Source organism: Coptis chinensis, chromosome 8 (genome assembly GCF_015680905.1).
Source record: "Coptis chinensis isolate HL-2020 chromosome 8, ASM1568090v1, whole genome shotgun sequence".
NCBI lineage: Eukaryota > Viridiplantae > Streptophyta > Magnoliopsida > Ranunculales > Ranunculaceae > Coptis > Coptis chinensis.
In genome coordinates this window covers 38,966,420-38,988,571 of record NC_141463.1, presented here as the reverse complement: position 1 = coordinate 38,988,571, position 22,152 = coordinate 38,966,420, and the positions used below count along the sequence as shown (strand labels likewise).

At 37.8% G+C, this 22,152-nt stretch overlaps 1 protein-coding gene across 1 annotated transcript; it reads right to left on the bottom strand.

Moving 5' to 3' along the window:
• Positions 1-9,895: 9,895 nt before the first annotated feature.
• On the bottom strand, positions 9,896-21,062 carry LOC147481427 (uncharacterized). Its single transcript, XM_086578006.1, has 2 exons — positions 20,264-21,062; positions 9,896-10,360 (listed from the first exon to the last, which is right to left on the bottom strand). Exons 1-2 carry the CDS (start codon positions 20,899-20,901, stop codon positions 10,351-10,353), a joined length of 648 nt encoding a protein of 215 aa, XP_086434132.1. The 5' UTR covers positions 20,902-21,062; the 3' UTR covers positions 9,896-10,350.
• Positions 21,063-22,152: the final 1,090 nt, after the last annotated feature.

Sequence of the window (22,152 nt, the reverse complement as noted above, 5' to 3'; positions counted from 1 at the left end):
ACTTGAAAGGAGTAATTGTAATCTTCCTTCCCATACTTATAAAAAAGATTAGCTCTTGTGGAAGTAGACATTATTGGCCGAACCACAGTACATCTTTGTGTTGTGGTATGTTTTACTTGTTTTATATTTATATTGTCTGTTTGTGATAATTATATCCATAGATTAGGATTGTGATTGTTGGTTGTAGTGAAATATTAGATTTTTTAATTGGAGTAGTAGATTGTCCAAGTACAAGTTATCTTAGTGGGGATCGATTGGTATCGTTTTCCCTAACAAGTGGTATCAGAGCCAGGTTGGATTAAGCCTAACAAGGTTGTTATCCAAATCTTGCCCAAAAGGTGTTTGATAAAATTTCTGAGAGAAGGTTTGAGTTGAAATAGCTTGTAAAGATGGACCATTCTGTAAACACTCGCATGACTAGTCTGAATAGAGCTAACTACACTATTTGGAAAGCCAAGATAGAAGACTTGCTCTATTGCAAGGACTTGGCACACTCATTGAGAATGGAGGAGTAAAACCAGAAGTAGTAGCCGTGGCTGAGTGGAGCAAGCTTGACAGAAAAGCAATTGGGTACATTCGATAGTGGATAGATGACAGTGTCTTCCACCATGTATCCCAAGAGACTACTGCTTTTGGCTTGTGGAAGAAACTCGAAGACCTCTATGAGAGGAAGTCGGCTGGCAACAAAGTGCTACTCATTAAGAAGTTTGCTAACACAAAGTACAAAGAAGGTTCTTCAATGTCTGAGCATCTTAATGACGTACAAAATACCATCAATCAGCTGCATTTGATGAAAATTAATATGGATGACAAAGTTGAGGCTTTGTTACTATTAAACTCTATACCCGACAATTGGGAGACTTTAGTAGTTTCTCTAAACGAAGCCGCTAAGGATGGAATCATGTCCATGGAGATGGCTACCGGGGCATTGTTGAATGAGGAGACAAGAAGGGGTTCATGAAGCAACTCCTCTCACTCAGAGATCCTTATCACAGAGAAGCGGGGGAGAGGTAAAAACAGAAAACCATCTCATTCTAGAGGTGATGACAGAAGCAAATCTAGGAATGAAACTAGAACTCCTAAGGCAGAGAGGCAATGTTACTATTGTGCTACCAAGGGTCATTTCAGGTATGAGTGTAGAACACTGGAGAGGGATGAGAAGAATAATTGTGTACATGAAGATATGGTAAAAAGGAACGGAAACACAGGCTGAGATACTACCACACTAGTAGATGATGATCTAGTGGGAATTGTGTCAGATTGTGGTGAGTGTTGTGTTAGTACCTCATGCCAGGATACAGAGTGGGTGATAAATACAGGAGCATCCTATCACGTCACATTGCACAAGGGATTCTTCACTACCTACAGCTGTGGTGAATTTGATAAGGTAAAGAAAGTGGAGTCTCGAAGATTGTAGGCACTGGGGATGTTCATGTAGAAACCAATGTCGGCTACACCTTGACACTCAAGGATGTAAGACATGTCCCTGACATTTGATTAAGCCTAATTTCCACTGGGAAGTTAGATGATGATGGCTTTCAAAACTTGTTTGGTAACGAGGTATAAAAACTGAGCAAAGGTTCCATTATAGTAGCCAAAAGAAAGAAAACTTGTTTGCTTTACAAAACACAAGCTAGTTTGTGTAAAACAAAGTTAAATGCGGTACAAGAAGAAGCTTCCTCCGAACTATGGCATAAAAGACTGTGTCATATGGGATAAAAAGGCATGGAAGTTCTTGCCAAGCAAAAGACATTGCCAAACATAAAAAGTGCCCATTTAAATAAATGTACTCATTGTTTGGTTGGAAAGCAACACATGGTGTCTTTCCAAAGATTCCTCTCTCACATAAATAACAATGTCCTTGAGCTTGTACATATAGATTTATGTGGTCCTATGAAAGTGAAGTCCCATGAGGGAGCTTTGTACTTATTGACTTTCATTGATGATGCATCAAGAAAGATATGAGCATATAGTTTGAAGACCAAGGATAAAGTACTTGGTGTGTTCAAGTATTTCCATAGTATGGTGGAAAGAGAGACAAGGAAGCCTTTGAAGTGTATTCGCTCAGATAATGAGAGTGAGTACATTGGGCCATTTGAAGAGTATTGCAAGAGTCATGGGATTCGTCATGAGTAGATCGTTCCCAAGACTTCGCAACACAATGGTATAGCCGAGAGGATGAATCGAACCATTGTAGAAAGGATGAGATGCATGTTGTCTCACTCTAAGTTACCTAGAAATTACTGGGTAGAAGCAATACGCACAACCGCACATGTGATCAACCTATTGCCTTCGAAGCCTCTGAATAGTGATTATCCAGAGAGAGTATGGTCAGGCAGAGATGTTAATTATGGATACTTGAGGGTATTTGGGTGCAGGGCATTTGTTCATATTCCAAAGGATGAGAGATCTAAGCTTGATGACAAAGCCAAGCAATACATTTTTCTGGGTTATGGGGATGAGAAGTTTGGCTACAAACTTTATGATCGGATTAACAAGAAGGTAATCTGAAGTAGAGATGTTGTGTTCTTGGAAGACCAAACCATAACACACTTTGAGAATGGTGAGAAACTAGAAGCTTTCATTGATGATCTTGTTGACTTAGAACCAGAAGTTCCTACTATGAAGCGTGCAGAAGGCATTGAGAATGCAGAGAACCATGGGTTTGAAGCTCATGATGGTGATCCTATAGCTCATGATGGGATAGAACCTATTGATATAGAAGATGCAGATAAAGTGCATGAACCACCACCTGATCAAGATGAAGTGCATTCTCTTGAGCCACAAGAAGATGGGGTAAGGAGGTCCGACTGTGAGAGACAAACTTAATTCAACCAAGTATCCACTACATACGTATGTTTTACTATCTGATGGTAGAGAACCTATGTACTATCAAGAGACTCTTGAAGGTACATACAAAGAGAAGTGGTTGAAGGCCATGCATGATGAGATGGATTCTTTTCATAAGAATCACACTTATGACTTTGTTAAGAAACCGAAAGGAAGAAAAGTTCTCAAGAATAAGTGGATCTACAAAGTCAAGCATGAGGAGAATAATCCACATCCAAGGCACAAAGCACGCTTTGTTGTGAAGGGATTCGGTCAAAGGAAAGGTATTGACTTTGATGAAATTTTCTCTCCTATAGTTAAGATGACTTCTATCAGGGTGGTATTAGGTCTGACCGTAAGTATGAACCTAGAGGTTGAGCAACTAGATGTCAAGACAGCTTTCCTTCATGGGGACCTTGAAGAAGATGTCTACATGGACCAGCCAGAGGGGTTTGAGGTCAAAGACAAGGAGCACCTAGTATGCAAGCTGAAAAAGAGTTTGTATGGGTTGAAGCAGGCACCGAGACAGTGGTACATAAAGTTTGATTCCTTTATGGTGAAGTATGGCTACATAAAGTCCGCTTCTGACCATTGTGTGTTTGTTCAGAAATTTCCAGATGGGGATTTCATAGTGCTCTTGCTGTATGTGGATGATATGTTGATAGGTGGCCAGAACATCAACAAGATATCTAAGCTGAAGAAAGACTTGAGTAAGTTCTTTGAGATGAAGGATTTGGGCCAAGCAAAGCAAATACTTGGTATGCAGATCACTCGTGACAGAAAGAGTGGGAAGTTATGGTTTTTTCAAGAAAGCTACATTGAGCAGATGTTGAAGAGATTCAACATGGATCAAGCGAAGCCAGTTAGTTGTCCGCTTTGTGGCCAATTCTACATGACCAAAAATATGTGTCCAAAGGGTGAGCATGAGCAGAGTCAAATGGAAAAGATTCCTTATGCATCCGCAGTTGGCAACTTGATGTATGCAATGGTGTGTACAATACCGGATATTACTTTCGTTGTTAGTGTTGTAAGCCGTTTTCTATCAAATCCAGATAAAGAGCATTGGGAAGGTGTTAAGTGGATATTAAGATATATCAAGGGCACTTCCAAAACGTGTTTGTGTTTTGGTGGGAGTAAGACCTTACTTGAAGGCTACACAGATGTATATATGGAAGGTGATATTGACTCTATGAAGTTCACCTCCAGTTATCTGTTTACTTTTGCAGGGGGAGCAATTTCTTGGCAATCTAAGTTGCAAAAGTGTGTTGCCCTCTCCACTACAAAAGCCGAGTATATTGCAGCCACTGAGTGTTGCAAAGAGATGCTATGGATGAAGAGGTTCTTCAATGAACTAGGGCTAAAACAGAAACAATTTGTAGTAGTTCTATGTGACAATTAGAGTGCCATCCATTTGAGCAAGAATTCGAGTTTTTATTCTAGATCCAAGTACATACATATACGTTATCATTGGATTAAAGAAGTTATCGAAGACAAACATTTGTGTATTGAGAAAATCCATACCGACAAGAACGGGTCGGATATGATGACCAAAGTCTTATCAAAAGGTAAGTTTGATGTTTGTTGTACTACCACCGGAATGGTAGCACACTCCTCCTGTTGATTTGGGAATGCATGGAAGTATCCCCCCTCACTGTTCGGGAGGGGGAGATTGTTGGAGTTATCCCTCACATGAGGAAGAAGGAGAGAATTCGGTATTGTTTGTGTGAAGAGATTTGAGCGAGCGCACGCTCAAAAAATGGTCTTGTCCAAGGCTCCCTTAGAGAGAAAAGGAATATAGTTTTTTTTCAGCCCTCTTACGAAACAAGTCTACTGGACTTTTCTGAGAAAAATCGAAAAAATGCGCTACAAGACCGAATTGATATTTGCCGAGGCGTGCCGCGATGCCTAAACTTGTCGGGTTTCTATTTTTCTCTGATGTCGCAAAATTGCAGTTTACTATAAAAACAGAAGTAAGTTTTTGGAAAACCTAAGTCTTGTAAAGAAACCTAATTTTGAGAGCAATCAAAATTGAGAGAAAACTCTTGCAAAGAAAAAAGCTTGTAAAGAGAGAGAAGTGATCTAGTAAGGTTGAGAGATTTGAGAGGAGTGATTATAATCTTCATTTCCATATTTATAAAAGGATTAGCTCTTGTGGAAGTAGGCATCATTGGCTGAACCACGGTACATCTTTGTGTTGTAGTATGTTTTACTTGCTTTATATTTTTATTGTTTGTTTGTGATAGTTATATCTATAGATTAGGATTGTAATTATTGGTTGTAGTGAAATATTAGATTTTTTTATTGGAGTAGTAGATTGTCCAAGTACAAATTATCTTAGTGGGAATCGATTGATATTATTTTCCCCAACACAATATATCATCTTTAACAACTCATAATACAAATCGTTCATAGTACATAATTATTTGAGGCTAGATACAGATTAGAGCTTTTTTATTTACATATTTCCTGTTGCACAATTAATTTATTTTCCAGCTTCACGATTTACAATCACTTGCATAGGTACAGGGTAACATGTAGATTTGAATTTGTCCACACCCCTGTATGTAAACTCTGTACTGAGTGTTTACGCTGAACGCTCATCTGTTTGATCGCGCTGAGGTCTAACATGTATTCCATCAGTTTCTTGACACTTGACACTTGACACCACCAGTCATAATGCATCACTTGGATAACGAGGCAAATAATTTGAGTACAGGAAAACAAATACGAAGTAAACTCGTTCCCAATTTTAGCACAATTTCGAAATCAAATCAGGTGGCTTGTATATGTAGCACTTGACACCACGGCGGAAACTGAGTACATTGTTTTTGCAGGTTAGACCATCACACTGGATTGTCCAAAATGGTCTAATGATAGTTTAGTCCAAGCCCATTGACTCCCAAGTGGCGTCAAAGGAAACTGGTTGGCTATGGCATCCATCAGTAAAACTAAAATAAAACCAGAGAGCAGAGCCAAGATTGTATAAAGCAAAACAAACTGCAGCAGTAGTGTGTCTCTTTTATTAGAATTACAGGTTGCGTGAGAATTTCCCCTTAACACAAAAGCATGTGATGGTGCAAATACCCAACAAAGTTTTGTAGTCGTTACCAAGTATTGGGTGGTGCTCCTGTAAAAACTCTGAACGTAGATTTTGCAAGTTTCAATGGTTGATATGCTAGCTAGTGAGCTCAAGATAATGGGACAAACGATGATCCGTCATGATTCTCCCAGTTACATAAGTTGAATAGCCAGGACAACTGTTGTAATATATGGTCCATTAACCATTGATTTGCTGTCTACCTTAACATTTGGTTCTTGGGATAACTTGCTCCACTGGCCATTTCTTTTTCTTCGGTTAATTTCAACTCTTTTGTATAAACACAAACAATATTTGAGTATTTTGCATGTGACATTGTTGTAGAAGAAGTTGTCCCTCTTAATGCTTTTATTAGCATTAATTAATGTGTGTCGATAGACTTGAATGATCTGTTGGATGCCCATCTCTATCGATCCAAGTTCATTGACGAGGAAAGTATACCAACCAAAGCTACTTTAGGTTAGATAGAATTGGAAGTGGACATGCTTGCTTGCAGGTAAGACAGATCTAAAGTTATAAATGGTATATTGCAAAAATCACAGACAAAATCAAAGGGTTCTCAAGAAACTTTACATTGAAAATGTAAACATTAAGTGAAGTTTAGCTTACCGTGAATGAATTAGAGTTCTGATCAAGCTTCATTAAAGTCAATTCTTTTTTACTTATGTTATGTGCATTACATGAAAATGAGACGTATGCAGGAAAACATGTCGTGCCGACTGCGATTTATACATGTCTTTCTGCCGGCCACGAAAGAAGTACTGACGTGTGTAATTCACAGAGAGGGCTTCTGTATCAACCTGTCATCTTAATAGGAGTCTCCTGGTTCACTCAGAAAATTATGTGCAAGAAGGGAGGCATTGCAAATACCTTCGATGGTTTGAAAGTGTTTATTCAGAATTTCAGACGAAATTCTTTATGTTACAGACAGTCTGAATTCCTAAAAGAGGATGTGTACAGTGCACCATAGATCATTAATGGTTCACTGCACGTTTGTTCATATCTGCGGATCTGCCTGTAGTTTCTGTAGGCTACAAGGTTTAAGGCGATGGCTACCCGAGATTGCCTTGACACACATGATAGCGTACTCCCAATCTTTCCTGCAGCCATTTGCCCAAATGAGAAGCCATGTTACTAAGTTTTATATAACTTAGTGACAGACTTACAGAATTAATTCAATCTGCGTTATTATTGCACTACTTCGAGGGAATTTTAAGGTCCAGCCCTGCCCATCATTTGGTAATGTTTGTGTGTTCTATGAACACCTCCTGTGGTATTCTTTTTTCCCAAGTGAGCAACATCCCTAGTCTCTAGTTTGAAGAATAAAGTGATTAAAATAAATAAACATATAGATATTTAAAACTAACTTAATACATATAGATAGAACTGGTTTTGGAGGTCTAAGTAGAGACGGCCTAGATTCGTGCTTACGCAGGAGGGGATGACAAGAAGTCAAGTGCAGCCTGACTCTACTGGCAACAAACATTCATAACAAAAGAGAGGCCCCTCCATAGTATACGTCAAATGTGGTTGCACATATCCATCATTTGCGTACTGATTTTGAATCAGTGGTGTTCACTCGTGTTCAGAGATTGTAACTTTGCTGCAGACTATTTAGCTGCACAGAGTAGTTCAATGGACCATCAGGTTTTGTATTTTACACCACCATTAGATAACAAGCTTAGCTCTATTGTATTGGATGATGCAGAAGACCAGGCTTTACCTTCATTTTTCTAATAAAAACAGGTGAGGGTCTGCCTGACCCTAGCTTATCATTCAAAACACAAAGAGAATAAGGGAATCAATATACATAGGTGTGCACTCTACGCAACCCTGCTAAATACTTAGGTAGGCACCCGTCAGCCCACTCATAGTGTGCTACCCACCCAGTCACCCACGACCAAGACAGGTGAAGGAGATTGTTCCTTGCCGAACACCAAGCCAGTTACAAAGTTGGCCACAAACAGGACAACGTCTACAGGGGTAACAAACCATGAGTCCGTGTCTCCATGAGCAAGTTATAGCCATAGTTGCTCCAAGCTCCCTGGCTACGATGACGGCGCAAGGCCTTGACCATGAAATTTATGATTCCTAACCAATCCCAAATCCCAATCACACAAAAACAGTTCAAGATGTGGTCAGATTCCTCTTATATAGAAGCGCAACCAGTCACCTCAAGAGAGTCAAACCTCTAATATTTCCTGCTCAGTGATCAAGAGTTCAAGTCAAGTCAAGCCAATAACACAACAGCCCATTAATTTCTTAGTAGTCCCGTCACTACTTAAACAACTATTGCTAAAAAATCTCTCGTTCTTTTTTTCTGAACAGTAAAAGGTATTCAATTATTCCGAGACATGATAAAAATTACAAAAGGTTACTCCGCACTTAGCAAGATCCTAGGTTACGAGGTTCCGCACATGGCACACCCTAAACATAAGATACACATCAAGTTCACATGTTATGATGCTATCCCAATTACACACAAAGTCCTGAAATCTTAAGGCCTTCAAATCGGCCACAACCGATTGTAAAGAACTTCTTCGATCTCCAACAAGTTTTAAATGCTTCCTTGGTCCTTTGCTCAAATATTCTCTGATTTCTTTCGTCCATAGCACCCAAACAATTGCTATAGGAAGACGTTCTGGAATCCACCTTGACTTTGGCCATAGAGCATGTTTTATGATATCCCCACCAAGTGCATCCTCAATTATATTCGGCGGTGTCGAAGGCTTGTTGAATGAAGCAAAAAGTACCTCCCACATCCTCTTAGCAAAAGCACACCGGATGAAGATATGACCCACATCCTCTCCAATCCCTCCACAAAAAGAACATTTATTATCAAAATTCAGTCCCTTAGAGATTAGCTTGTCCACGGTTTGAACCTTCCTTAGAAACGCCATTTAAGTGAAGAATTCCACCTTAAAAGGCATGGAAGCCTGGAAGGCTGTGTTGCATGGGTACGGGACGGAGTGTCTGGTTTGGACACGGGTACGACGATTTGACACGGCGAGATCTGAGAATTAGGGTCTGTTTTGCTTGTGTCCGGGTGTCCGTACCAGTGTCTGCAGGACACGGATACGCGATACAGAGGAAATTAGGGCGTACCCATGCAACAGAGCTGGAAGGCATCCAAATCCTCCTATATGTGAAATCCGCTATAATCTCTTGAGGTTTCAACACTCTTCTCACATGATTCTTGGCGATAACCCCATACATAGATTTCACCATGAATACTTTGCTTTTATCCCACCTCCAAAGACACTCAAGACACTCATCTTCTTCCCTGAACTTATCCCCCTCTTGATATATAGTGCCCAACAAGCTAACCAAACTAGAAACCTCCCAATCATTTAACCTCCTTCTCAAAGTAACTTCCCATTCCTCTCATTCTAGTGTACTAAAACATCCAACTGCTACCGTAAGGTAGGAGTTTCGACAGATTTATACCTAATCTTACATAATCAAGTTTCGCCGGAGTTGCAGCTAATTATAAATATTATGACCAAAATTCAGTATTGTGCCAACGTCTGTAATCTGGTCCCTAAGCTGAGAGCCTGAGACCATACATCTCTAGCATAATCACACTAACGAAATAGAAAAACAATGTTTGTGTCCTCTTGTGCACACATTGCACATGCTGCTGATGGGTGGAGGTTCACACCCCCTGAAATCAGCACATAAAGAGTATGTTTGTTGCCTAAACCTGAAGAAAAGTGGACTTCAGTAATAATGAGTACAGAGGAGTGTACATGAAAAGCACAACAAGAAGGTACAAGCATCCCTACTGAGCACAAGTTCAACAGATTGGATCGTTCCGTGTTTAGTACTATCATCTCAACAACCATCAGACAATAACAATAATAAACAACTGGAACAACATTTGTAGCCACATCTGTGTGGTTGGGTGTAATAGGTATTAAAAAGATAAAAATAATGATAAACCTTCTAATATGAAACAACTCAGAATACTTTTTGTCAAAATGCTTCTAAGCATGCTTTAAAAGGAGATATATTTTCAAACAATACCTCAATGGCGGTGTGCGACATTATTATACATGTCTTTGAAATTGAAAACACAGTAAAGTAAAACAAGTTTCAGCCACAAGCCAATAGATAATCCCTCCTAAATCATGCCCCAAAGGTTTCAAGATATTCCACTTTTTATTTTTTATAATATTCTTTTTCCATTTTCACAACGTTAAAAAAACAAGCCACATTAAAATAGGACATACTATTTGACCAAATTACATGTGAAAATTAATCATCAATCCTAACCTCTGGACCCACGCGAAAAAAGGTTTGAGTAATGAGAAACAGATGAACTGCATCTTCGAAGACCAAAGGGTCCATGAAAATGAGCATAGCAGCGGCAGCCTCTTCAGATCCTTGGACTTGGTGCATCCCCTGCTCCCTATTCCAGCCTCCTACTTAAATCTGTCAATAAAAGAGAACAATTAATTGCTAGGAAGTAGGAAGAGGGTACAGATATTTATGTGATATCGGTCAACAATGAGAATATGAAAAATATTATTCATCACAACCATGTTTTGGATGAGAAACTTCACAGGACAAAATGTTAATAAGATGATTACAATATCAGTTCCTCTAATGTAAGCCAATACTCAACTAGGAATTCCAAAAAGAAAAATAAAAAAACACCTAATTAATTAACTAATTACAAACGTCAAAAAACAATAACATAAGTACCACAAAAACCACACCACGTGCTCCAAACCCTGGGATCGCAATCTTGGATACATACAAGTAATATTAGTGATTTTGCAAAGTCTTCTCTAAGAACCAGACAATTGCAATTACAATCACCACAATATATTAAAGCCATAAATAATGAAATTGAGTTTCTCGGCAAGAATATACATCATAAAGGGAATCCAGCAACCAAAACTCATAAAGTAATAAGCAAGGTCAAGTTAGCGAGTTCTACTCTTGTTATTTGTCTGGAGGAAATCAAACTAAACCTAGTCATCCATGCTGCAAAGTTTCTCCAGTAATCATATCTCTTCAGGTTCACTACACCAAGCATTATACAAGGACAGAGCTAAGAAGATGCGGAAAGGATTTGAGAAAACACATACGCTATATGAGCTATCAGTATGGTAGAACTCCCTATTGCTTATTTTCTCTCTCCCACCCCCCACCCCCTCCGCACGAAACCCTCCTGTTCTTGACTGTCACTGTTTCGCTCGCTATAAAGAGATAGTCCTTGTGATGACTAACAATGAACACTGTACCAGTAAACCACTGTCTCGATTTACATCTTATTCTGATGGATGGTTACATCTTAGTACAAACTGCATCCAAACTTGAATCGAGAGTTCTTACATGTGAATCTAAGTTGGAGATTTGGAATCTTGAAGCATAACAAAACAATACAGTCATCGCATTCTTTTTACTGAAGATTGGCAGATCTAACAAAGTATAGACCAATGTCCATGATTTCCAACAAGGTTGACTTGAAATTTCACACCAATCATTATTTAAACAGCAAAGTTTGGAAGCAGCAAACAAATAGTACATACTGAACCCACTGGTCCACTTTTTATAGTCCCAGCCCCCCATCATCAATTACACTTTAATATAAATTTTCATTCAAAATCGAGTTTTGCCCTGCGAAGACTTAATTGATAGGCAGGCCAGCAATAAGTGAATAGAGAGAACTTATCACACACTAAAAACAATGATAGTAACAAGAATAAAAACAGCAACAATAGTAGTAACTATTGATGATATTTATGCAAGCGATAATAGAACACAAGGACTTTTTACAACAAATGTAGTAGCAGTAGAATTTGTTGTTATGTACTCGTTTTATTATTCTCTTTAAGATGTATCAGAAGAGACATGTACGAAACATCTATCTAATCATTTAAAAGTTGATACTGAGATTTAGTTTAGCTGCTCATAGCCTTTTTAAAAATTCAATCAGTTTGTTGGTCATTTAATAGGCTTACCCAATGTTGGTCTTTGTGTGTGTGTGTGACTGTATGTTAGCTGAAAACTAAGTTTTTCTCAGCTGTTACAGGTAGAGTTATCTGTACAAGGAGCTCAACAAACAAGGTACTCTAACATCATTGAATGCATCAAATTATCACTATGACTCAATTATCTAGTCTCATATTTTCATGTGATTGCATGGGTTAAGGTTTGCAACCCTCGTAATAAAGAAAGTTTAGGCCAGGCCCTAAAAAGCTTAGAGGTGTGAATAAACATGGCAAAAGATTGAAGGAAAAGGAAAATAATCAATCCACCTAAGGAGAAAATAGAAACAAACTGCAGGGTAATGGCATGGCTGCAGGTTCTCCAATATACGGCCTTGTCGACAACAACACTTTTACAGATAAAGCAACATAAATAATTGGTTACTGGAAATGGTGACAGCATCTATTGGTACATGCTTGGACAGCAGATAAAGGTCTTAGACTTGCTCCCTGACATTGAAAGCAGACCGTTTTGGCTTTCTTTTCAAGGTCAGTTCATGTATTTGGAACAACTTATGGAGCTACTCCCTCCGCCTGGTTGTTCACACCATACTTGCAGCTGGAAGACATCCATATTAATGCTCTACTGCTTCCAATCAGAACATGGAAGTCCATAAGTTATAATAACACTTGATAAGGTACAATCACAGTTTGCTCTGCTTTTGAACACATGAGAGAAAGGGCACCAACTTCATTGGCAACGGTGCAAGCTGCCGCATCCAAACAAAGATGCTGTAGCTAGAAACTCCTTCGCGATAGTGTGTACTTACTGATGAAAAGGATCAAACTTCAAAGCTAGAAATACACATGCTATTACAATGTTCCATGTAAAAGCACCATCTTCTTTTCACTTGGATTCAGCTAAAAACTGGTCACTAACCATGTAGCCTCATCAAGCATAAAAAATAAAAACTATTGCCTCTTTCCTCTTTCCTCTTTCTACCTTCTTCGACAACCATGAAAGTGTATGACCTGAGTAGAATCTGGAAGGGGAAATATTTGGCCCCAATGCAACTAGAGGCCGCCATATACACCCACAAAGATTAAAACCTAATCATGGTCTTCAACACCATCAAGGAACAACCGAAGAATGACAGTTGAAATCTTGATGTTTCATTTTATCTTTTCCAGGGCAAAGTCTTTCATTAAAGTTTGTTCTTAATGGAGCATAATCTCCAAATATGCTCCAAAATAATCATGCAATTAATATATTGAGTTCTTTAGTATTTAATAATTATAGATGCCACTGTGAAGCAGCAGTGATGAATCTTTAATCTTTTCACCAACAATGTCCACATGAGCATTTAAACTGGCCACTAACCTAGAAATCTCTTTCTCTAGCCAAATGAAACCATTGATTGGTGAGAGGTGCCACAGTTCAGTAAACAAGGAGTGGTCTCGTCAGATACACATGGAAAGTGTGCTGCCACTACTGTGGTGCTTCTTTGAAAAGCTTGAAGCAGCGCAAGGTTTCACTCTCCCATGGAAGCCACAACAATGCCTTTGCTGATTAAACAAGCAGGTAAGGTTGCAGGCGATATACTCTGGAAACATTTTTTTTTCCATCCGTAAAACAAATTTCATTAATGATCCAAAAAGAAAGGTATTCCTCCTTAGCAAGGCACAAAAACAAGGTTACAAATGTCGAGGGCTAACCCATAATGACTTTCTCCCACTCAAACAACAGATATTCTAGTCTCAGGCATCTCACCCTACTGTAATGGATGCTCAATTCCAAAGACACAACTTAATGTCACAAATAACTCTATCAAGAGTGGAGATTTTATCTTCAAAAATCCGAGAATTTCTCTCTAGCCAGATGGATCAGCACAAGGCATGTAGTACCAGTCTCTAGAAAAGCTCGCCAATGGGGCACAGGATTTTACATTGACATAATCACATGGAATCCAAAAGTGTGCCCTCATAGGCATTAATAGGGGTGCAAGTGGATATCCAAATATTCGAATCCGATTCGAATTCGTATTCAAAAAATCGGATATTATTCGAAAATTTCGGATATCGGATTCGGATTCGGATAATTTTTTATGTCCGAACTGGTTTCGGATATGGATTCGGATACTGCCATATCCGCATCCGAAAATATTCGATCCGATTTAAAAAATTAATAGTTATTATATATAATTTATTTATTTATTTATTATTGTATAAAATATTATATAAAATCATAAACTAATAATATAAAACTATAATAACAAAATAATAATAGTAAATGACAAATATATATAAAATAGTTTTTAAATTGGTAAAATGAATTATTCAAAGCAAATAAAATTTTAATTAATATTAATTTTCAGATCGGATATTTATCCGATATCCGAAATCGGATTCGGATAAAAATTTTAATATTCGTCGGATTCGGATTCGGATGCAGGCATATCCAAATCCGAACCTATCCGTTTGCACCCCTAGGCATTAACACACCTAAAGCTGACCAACTGCATTAGTGAAATAGCACTCTAAAAAGGTGGTGAATCGATTCTTTGACTAGCCCACACATGACGTATATATTGGTAATAATCATCCCTCTCTTTCTCAGACTATGGTGATACTCTGATATCATCATGGACAACAATGTCCAAGAACTTCCTAATCTTGAGGAACTTTATACAGTAATAACTCCATAAGGCATAGATATATCAGCATTTTAAATAGCTATGGTATATGGACACGCCATAATTTGAAAATAATCCATGTCGGACATGTATCCACATGTCCGTGTCGGACACATATTGTGTGTGATATACCTCAATTTTTGATATTTTGCCGTGTCGAATACAGACACACCTATCCGTGTCAATGTAACTTAGTTAAAGAGCAATCTATACAAAGCACTTCATGACTTGGCCACAAATTAATACGTAATCTGCAGACTGTGTACATGCAGAACTTCGGTCAATCAGCTCTAAAGTTGATAATAGTCAAACATGGAGCCAATTAGAGAGCAAGACAGAGTAAGCTTAATTCCAACCGTGGCAGTAGAACCTAACCACCTACGATCTCTTACATGAATGAGTAGGTCATTTGCATTCCCGATATGGTAGTTAAATAGTCCAAATACGACGATGGAGATGCCTTCAAGATGCTTCCAATACTCAATCTTTACCTGAGGAACTGTATCCACAAATTTTCAACAACACTGTACACAACTAGAGATCACATCACACACACCATTCATGGTTTGTCTAGCGAAAAAGGCCAACACTCTAGAACCGAATAGTCTTCACAACAGTTAGCAATTTCAAAATATGATATCAACATCTGAAAAATTACCATACTACCTTTCAAATTTGATTTTCAGTGTGGATACAGTGATATTCCCAATTTCTACTAGTCTATTTGAACTGATAAATATAGGATGAGGGACCTTCAAGCTCTAACTCGCAATCAGGACCTTAGATCTTAAACTATTAAATACACAAATCAATATTCAACATTCCAGACCCGTTCTACTTTCTTGGGCTTCCGAGCCTGAGCTATAACCAATCCCTTGCGCCATTTAAACAGCCAAAGACACTAACTCAGTAACCGTTACTCCAATAGTCCAATGAAAGATAAAGGGTCCCACATATTAAAGTTCCATCATCCCTGAATCTCGGCTTTCCACCTGAGTTCTGCCGCCTTCTTGGGAAGAGCTGCTTTTTTGGAGACCGGTAAAAGATAGACTAGAATTTCATGGATTGGATGATCCTTATTTTAATATATATATCAACAAAGAGAAGTACTAGAGACTACATTGTGAAAGACTTGTAGAATAAAAACTTCATGCAAAATACTAACCTAATGTGCCTTTAAACAGGCAACAAGAAACAATAGTGAGACCCCCTAAAGGTAAAATTCCTATCTTGCTCATATGCCCTTACATCATTACAATTGGTATCAATCCATACTATTTATATTCTCTACACTCCCCTTCAAGCCGAAATATATAAACTCGAATATGTAGACCAAGACTATTTATTTTAGGCTTGCAGTGTATTATATAATCTCCTTATATGTCAAAGATAGCACTCCCCCTAACGCAAATACAAGTTTAAACTCGACTCCAAGCTTCAATGCACAAGCCACATCCACGAACAATCTGTGCTATTAAATCGGCGAGTACTCGGTGAGTACTTTCGGTGAGGAACGACCCGACCAACCAATCATCCAAAAATCAAAAAAAAAGGTCCAAACATAAACACATCTCAGAAAACAAGCATTGTGAAATGCCTATAGTATCAAACCATGGCAAAAAGTAGCAACACAAGGAAACACCAAAACAAAAAATGAACCTCAATTAGAGGTAACACTATGTGGTGTATTATGATCAACAAATTGACCCAGCATATAAAGAAAAGAAAAGATTGAAAAACAATGATATTTGAAAACTTTAGTGGTCAAATAACTATAGACAATGTCAACATTTCTATAGCATATTGGCAAAATTTTGTACCATATTAGAAACATGCTACATATAAAACATAAAATTAAGACACAAGGTTTAAAAATCGCCCGAGTAATCCCGATTAACCTACACACATATTTCCAAAATTAAAAAAAAAAAAAGCAAAGGGCCTCAAACCATGGCAAAAAGTAGCAACACAAGGAAACACCAAAACAAACAAAACAAATTGAGCATATAGAGCAAAAATCAACAACCTGGGGAGGTGAGACAACTTTTCCAACTCTAATTTTAAACCCTCTTTCAAACCACCATAAGTAACAAATTCAAAACAAGGTGGAGATGCCAAAGCCTTGAGAATCTGGTCTCTGGTAATCAAATACAGCACTCTAGCAAGGAAGGAGGTTCATCAAATTGAATCTCTGATATACCACCATGTACTCCAACAAACATTTGCCAGAGAGAGTGTCTTCTAGCCGATTGTTCTGTGGGCGGTGGAGATGCTTCAGCAACTATTCCTACTCATGTTATTACCATCTACTATTGCTGAACTCATTGTTGACATGTATATAAAACATTGACAGGCCACTATGAAGATAGCAGGAATAACAACAAATATTGATACCAAAGTGAGAGTTGGCACTCAGTACAATAAGGAGACCATGAGGAGCTTATATTTTGATTAATTAAGTCTTGACTTCGAAGAATCAAAACTTGACAAATCCAAGGAAGAACTTGGGTGAAACGTTTGATCAAATACATGTGGTACACTAAGAGCCGATTAGGGTCTAGCCATGGCAAGATGGTACATGAATGAACTGAACATTAAGAGAAATCAGAACGGATGCTCAAACAAGTGTTAACCTTGCATTGTAAGGCCATGAATGAGTGTTGAACAACAGAGTACCAACTTAGTCAAAAGGAAACGAAATGTGCAGGCTATGCTACTGACATAAACACTTGTTCAAGATTGATGTGGAATGACAAAAACCCAACAACAATAACAAATAGATCAAAAGAAAAAACTCGCATCTTTTACCTTTGCATTTATTCAAGAATCAATTACATGAGAAAGCTAGGTGAAGCAGTTCGTATAACATACACCAGCGTAGATGAGGAGTTCATGTAACATATACGACATAAACCCAACAAAGAAACCAATTTAGTGAGATAGGAACCCCCACCAACATGACTCTGAAACATACCAACACGATTTTGCAAACAAACAATAGTAAGAACTTTTCTTTCCTTGTGAATAACATATGTGATACCAACTAGAATTTCACGGATTGGATGATCCTTATTTTAATATACATTAATGGAGAGAAGTACTAGAGACTACATTTGGAAAGACTTGTAGAATAAGAAACGGAGAATAGAACTTCATGAATGATACAAACCCTAACATGCCTTTATACAGGCAACAAGCAACAATAGTGAGACCCTAAAGGTAAAATTCCTATCCTACCCATATGTCCTTACATCATTACAATTGGTATTAATTCATACTATCTATATTCTCTACAAATAAAAAAGTAGGATAAGTATCCTTCACACTCATATATCACTTCAGCCTATTTTTGTACTTATGTTCTTTTTGTGCTTACACTCCTTTCTTGTACTCTTGTGATAATTGTGAGCCTAAATCAACGTCTAGAGTTTCAGATCTACCTTCAATTTTGCAATCCAAATTCCAAACAACTTTTTTGGCCTGGGATATTTATTATCAAATCACTAACGAAACAAGAAACAAGCAAATAAATAACTATGTTGTAATAGAAATTTTCATATGTTAGGTTTTCATCCTTTGACATTGTCAAAATGTTTTTGATGCCGCTTGTTGCAGCATATGTCAGAGCAGAGCACATCTTTAGAATTAACAAAGATGACCTAAAATCATAGTACAAAATGCCACAAAATATCGCAATTTACCGCGATATATATCGGAAATCTAACTAACCGGCATCGAAATGTAGGCGATATATCCCTAGTAGAGAAAACTCATCTTACCGAGTATTTATCGTGTATTTATAGTTAATACTTCGATATTAGCTGAAACATATCCTAAAAAGATTATGCTGGCTCATAACTGTTGCTAAATTCAGTTTGCCTTTCTAGCATCAATCCAACAAACAATAGCGCATGACTAACAAAAAAAAATTGAAAATGCAGGCCCGGGGGCTTTATCAAGTGATTCATCTATTTTTTTATCCATCTCTACATGTCTCACATGATGTGGATCAAAATCATCAAATTCATAGCCATTAGCCAAGCTTCTATCTTCTTCTTCTCAAGCTTAAACTCTCCGCTGTCCACTCTATATGTGTCTTTTCACCGAGAAATGAAAACTCTTTCATATAGATTGGCATGAAATTATCTCCATCGTTTACCCACTTTGGGGTGTGAAATTTACCAATCCAATTTATGGAGTTTCTTCAAGGAGTTGAAGCCTTGTGATTTGGATTGGCGCTTCAAGACGATTAACGAGCTTGAGCAAGTAGATGCACCAATACAAGCACTAGAGGAGCACACACTTGAGCTGACGTTGTTGCTCTCATTTGGGTGTTTTGGGATGATGAAATTTTCCACTCTAAATTTCATTGTAGTTGAATTTTTCACTCTAAATTTCAATATGGGTGTTGGCTAGACGTTTCACTGCGATGAATTTATTTTTCATTCACAACATGTTTGCAGCCAGATTCCATTCGATTTAGTTAGACAGAAAGCATCATGTGAAATTCACTAAATTTCTACTAACTCATCTTATGCCGAAAGTTTTTTTATAAATTACAATAGTTTAGACCATTTATCAGGAATTCGATTTTACCAAACCTTAACTTGCCAGTGCATTAGGTGGTATATAAGCCCAAAATATCAGATTTTGAGAAATCCAATATATTGCTCTGGCACGATATTTTGTTCTATGCCTAAAATTATAGAATTCTAATACAATATTGATATACACTTTAGTTTGTGTGTACATGCATTACCAGATTCTCTTGGATAAATCAAACACAGTAATCTTTTAAACAGGTACATTTGTAATGAAATGACTCCAGAACAACGGGCATGTGAGGTTTACGGAAACATCAGAACAGGTTGTATAATCTCTTTCCATTCGGTTGTAAGCGAATTAACAATGAAGAGTATACCATTATTAATATAAAATGGCTCTACATCACTCCACACCAAGAGATATGGTTTACGATCCAGAGGATGTGCTGAAATGAGAAAAATAAACTCTGCAGTTTGGGGGGTAAAGATTCAGAAAATCACATTTGGTTGCTAATAGTGAAAGATAACCAAATCTAACCCAAAGCACTGAATTTGATCCGAGCCAAACTGTTGTCTGTGAAATAAATAAGATGAGTAGACTACAACTTGTGATAGCATGCCTAATGCATTTATTTTAAGCATAACGCTTGGGTACTAGTACCCTAAGCCATTAGCCTTCTCACGTTAGGCAATAGCAATTTGAAATTCATTCAAAGTTAAATTCAAAACAACACATTGGAAGTCATCCAATGTTAGTGGCACTCCAAAAAGCATTTGACTTTATCATCAATTATCTAAATGATGGGATCACCACAAGGCCACATCCACAAAAGGGGTCTTCAATAAGCACTAAACTGCACATAGCCTTTCAAGTTTCACCTCACTAGTCTACTATCTTGCGTCACACAGTTAGTCATACACTTACAAACATAAAAGTTAAACTATGTGTGTAACAGTAGTTTACCCTAGGCTCAACCATAGGATCAAATAGTTTCACTAAAGTATAGCACAATAATTCATAGAGTTCATAAACAAACTACACAAACACCCCAAATCATATTTAGACCATAATTCTAGCATCCATCAAAAAAATTAAACTAAAACTCATAAACATTTCTCCAATGCATACAGAAAACATAAAAAATAAAAATAAATCCTTACCTAGGAGACCCAGCATTGATATTACGATGAAGAATCCGCCCACCATTCGAATCCCCTCCATCAATAAGTTCCCTAAGCCCAACATTCCCAGCTTTCTCCTCCTCATCCTCTTCCTCCTCCACAACACTCGCGGCTGCCACCCTCACCGTCCCTGGCTTGACAACCACCCTTTCAAAATAATTCCCATAAATATACTCAGGAGTATACCCATTCTCCTCATCAAACAACATAATATGACCATGCCATTCCCAAACACGGTAATCAGAGTCGGTCTCGTGATGAAACCCAACACAGATATGATGTTCACCTATAGTAACAGCTTGTCCTGAATTTGGCTTAAGTGTATCTATTTTCCCACTGAGTATAACTCTAATAATATCTTTTTCTAGTTTTGATTCTTCTTTGGACAAAAGTGTCCTTTCATCTTCTTCGTCTTCGTTGAGTTCATCATCATCATCATCTTCGTTTTGGTCGTTGTTGTTGTTGTTGGCGTCGAGGAGAAAGTCTTCTAAGCTTTGTGAGAGGTATGAGTTTGTGTTTAGGTATGGAGGGCGAAGTTGTAATCTGCCCATTAGACTTTGAAGAAGGAGGCTGTCGAAGCTGTTGTTGTTCGTGCTGGGGTTATTGAAGGAGCTCATTTTTATTTTTTTTCTTGTTCGGCGTAGAGTGGAGTGGAAAGGAGAGAGGGTTTTACAAGGGCTTTATTACGGAAAAGGAGAAATCAGGACTCATCTCAACTTCTGAATAAAAGGGTATATATTTACATCTTGTTGGGGTGTATTTGTAATTTTGTCAAACTGGATGCTAAAATGGAGAGGCGGATGTTATATGGAGTGTTAAAATAAGAGTAATAGCGATATTGGTAAAAATTGCTGTAGCCCGTCTAAATTTTGACCACAATTTTGCCCTAACCATAAACTAACTACTAGTTTTGAATCTAATAGCATCTTTAGGAGAGCTACCAAAAAAACACCAAAATTTTGAACCAAAAAAACACCAAGCAACTGTAGGAGCAACATCAAATTTTCGCTATCAAACTACGCGGTTTTTCCAAAATCGTGTCACTAAAGCCCAACTGACAGGCCCAAGCCCACGTGGTTTTGAGAAAACCGCGTGCTATAACCATTTAATCCTTTTGGTCATGCAAGGTTCTCTTCATTTTTCATGTTCCCTCTCATCTAAACTCATCTCCTTGCAAAAAAAAAAAAAAAAAAACACTACCAAAACTCTTGACGATTTTTCAATAGATCATTCATCTTCTTCTGATTCATCTTTTTCTGATTTTTCATCGAGCTCGAGCTCTTCAAATGATAACACTGCAGTTAAAACTCGTAAATTATTGGCTATTGCTCTACCTTTGGTTCGACATCGTCTGAGTTTATTGTGTCAGCAAGAAGCGGAGTCTTCTTATAGACCAAATGGTGGTTCGAAGAAAAGAAGAAAAAGTAAGAATCGTCAGTACGAGGCAACATTGGCTCGTGTAAACGCTAACTACTTCGGCGCAAATCCTATATTTTGTGACCATGATTTTTGATGCCGATTTTGTATGGGTCAGTCATTATTTACGCGTATTTTCAATCATCTTAATCATAATGTACCATATTTTCAACAAAAAGTTAATAGTGTAGGTAAGTTTGGGATTAACCCAAAAATAAAAGTAATTGCTGCTATACGAATGCTTGCTTATGGGACTGCAGCTGATCTAGTAGATGATATGTTACATGTTGCTGAGCCAACTGTTCATGAATGCATGCGCTATTTCTGTGATGGAATTATTAGAATTTTTGGAGGTGAATACTTGCGCAAATCAAATGCTGCAGATATTCAACGTTTGCTTAAAGAGTCTGAGGAACGCGGATGGCCTGGAATGATAGGAAACATTAATTACA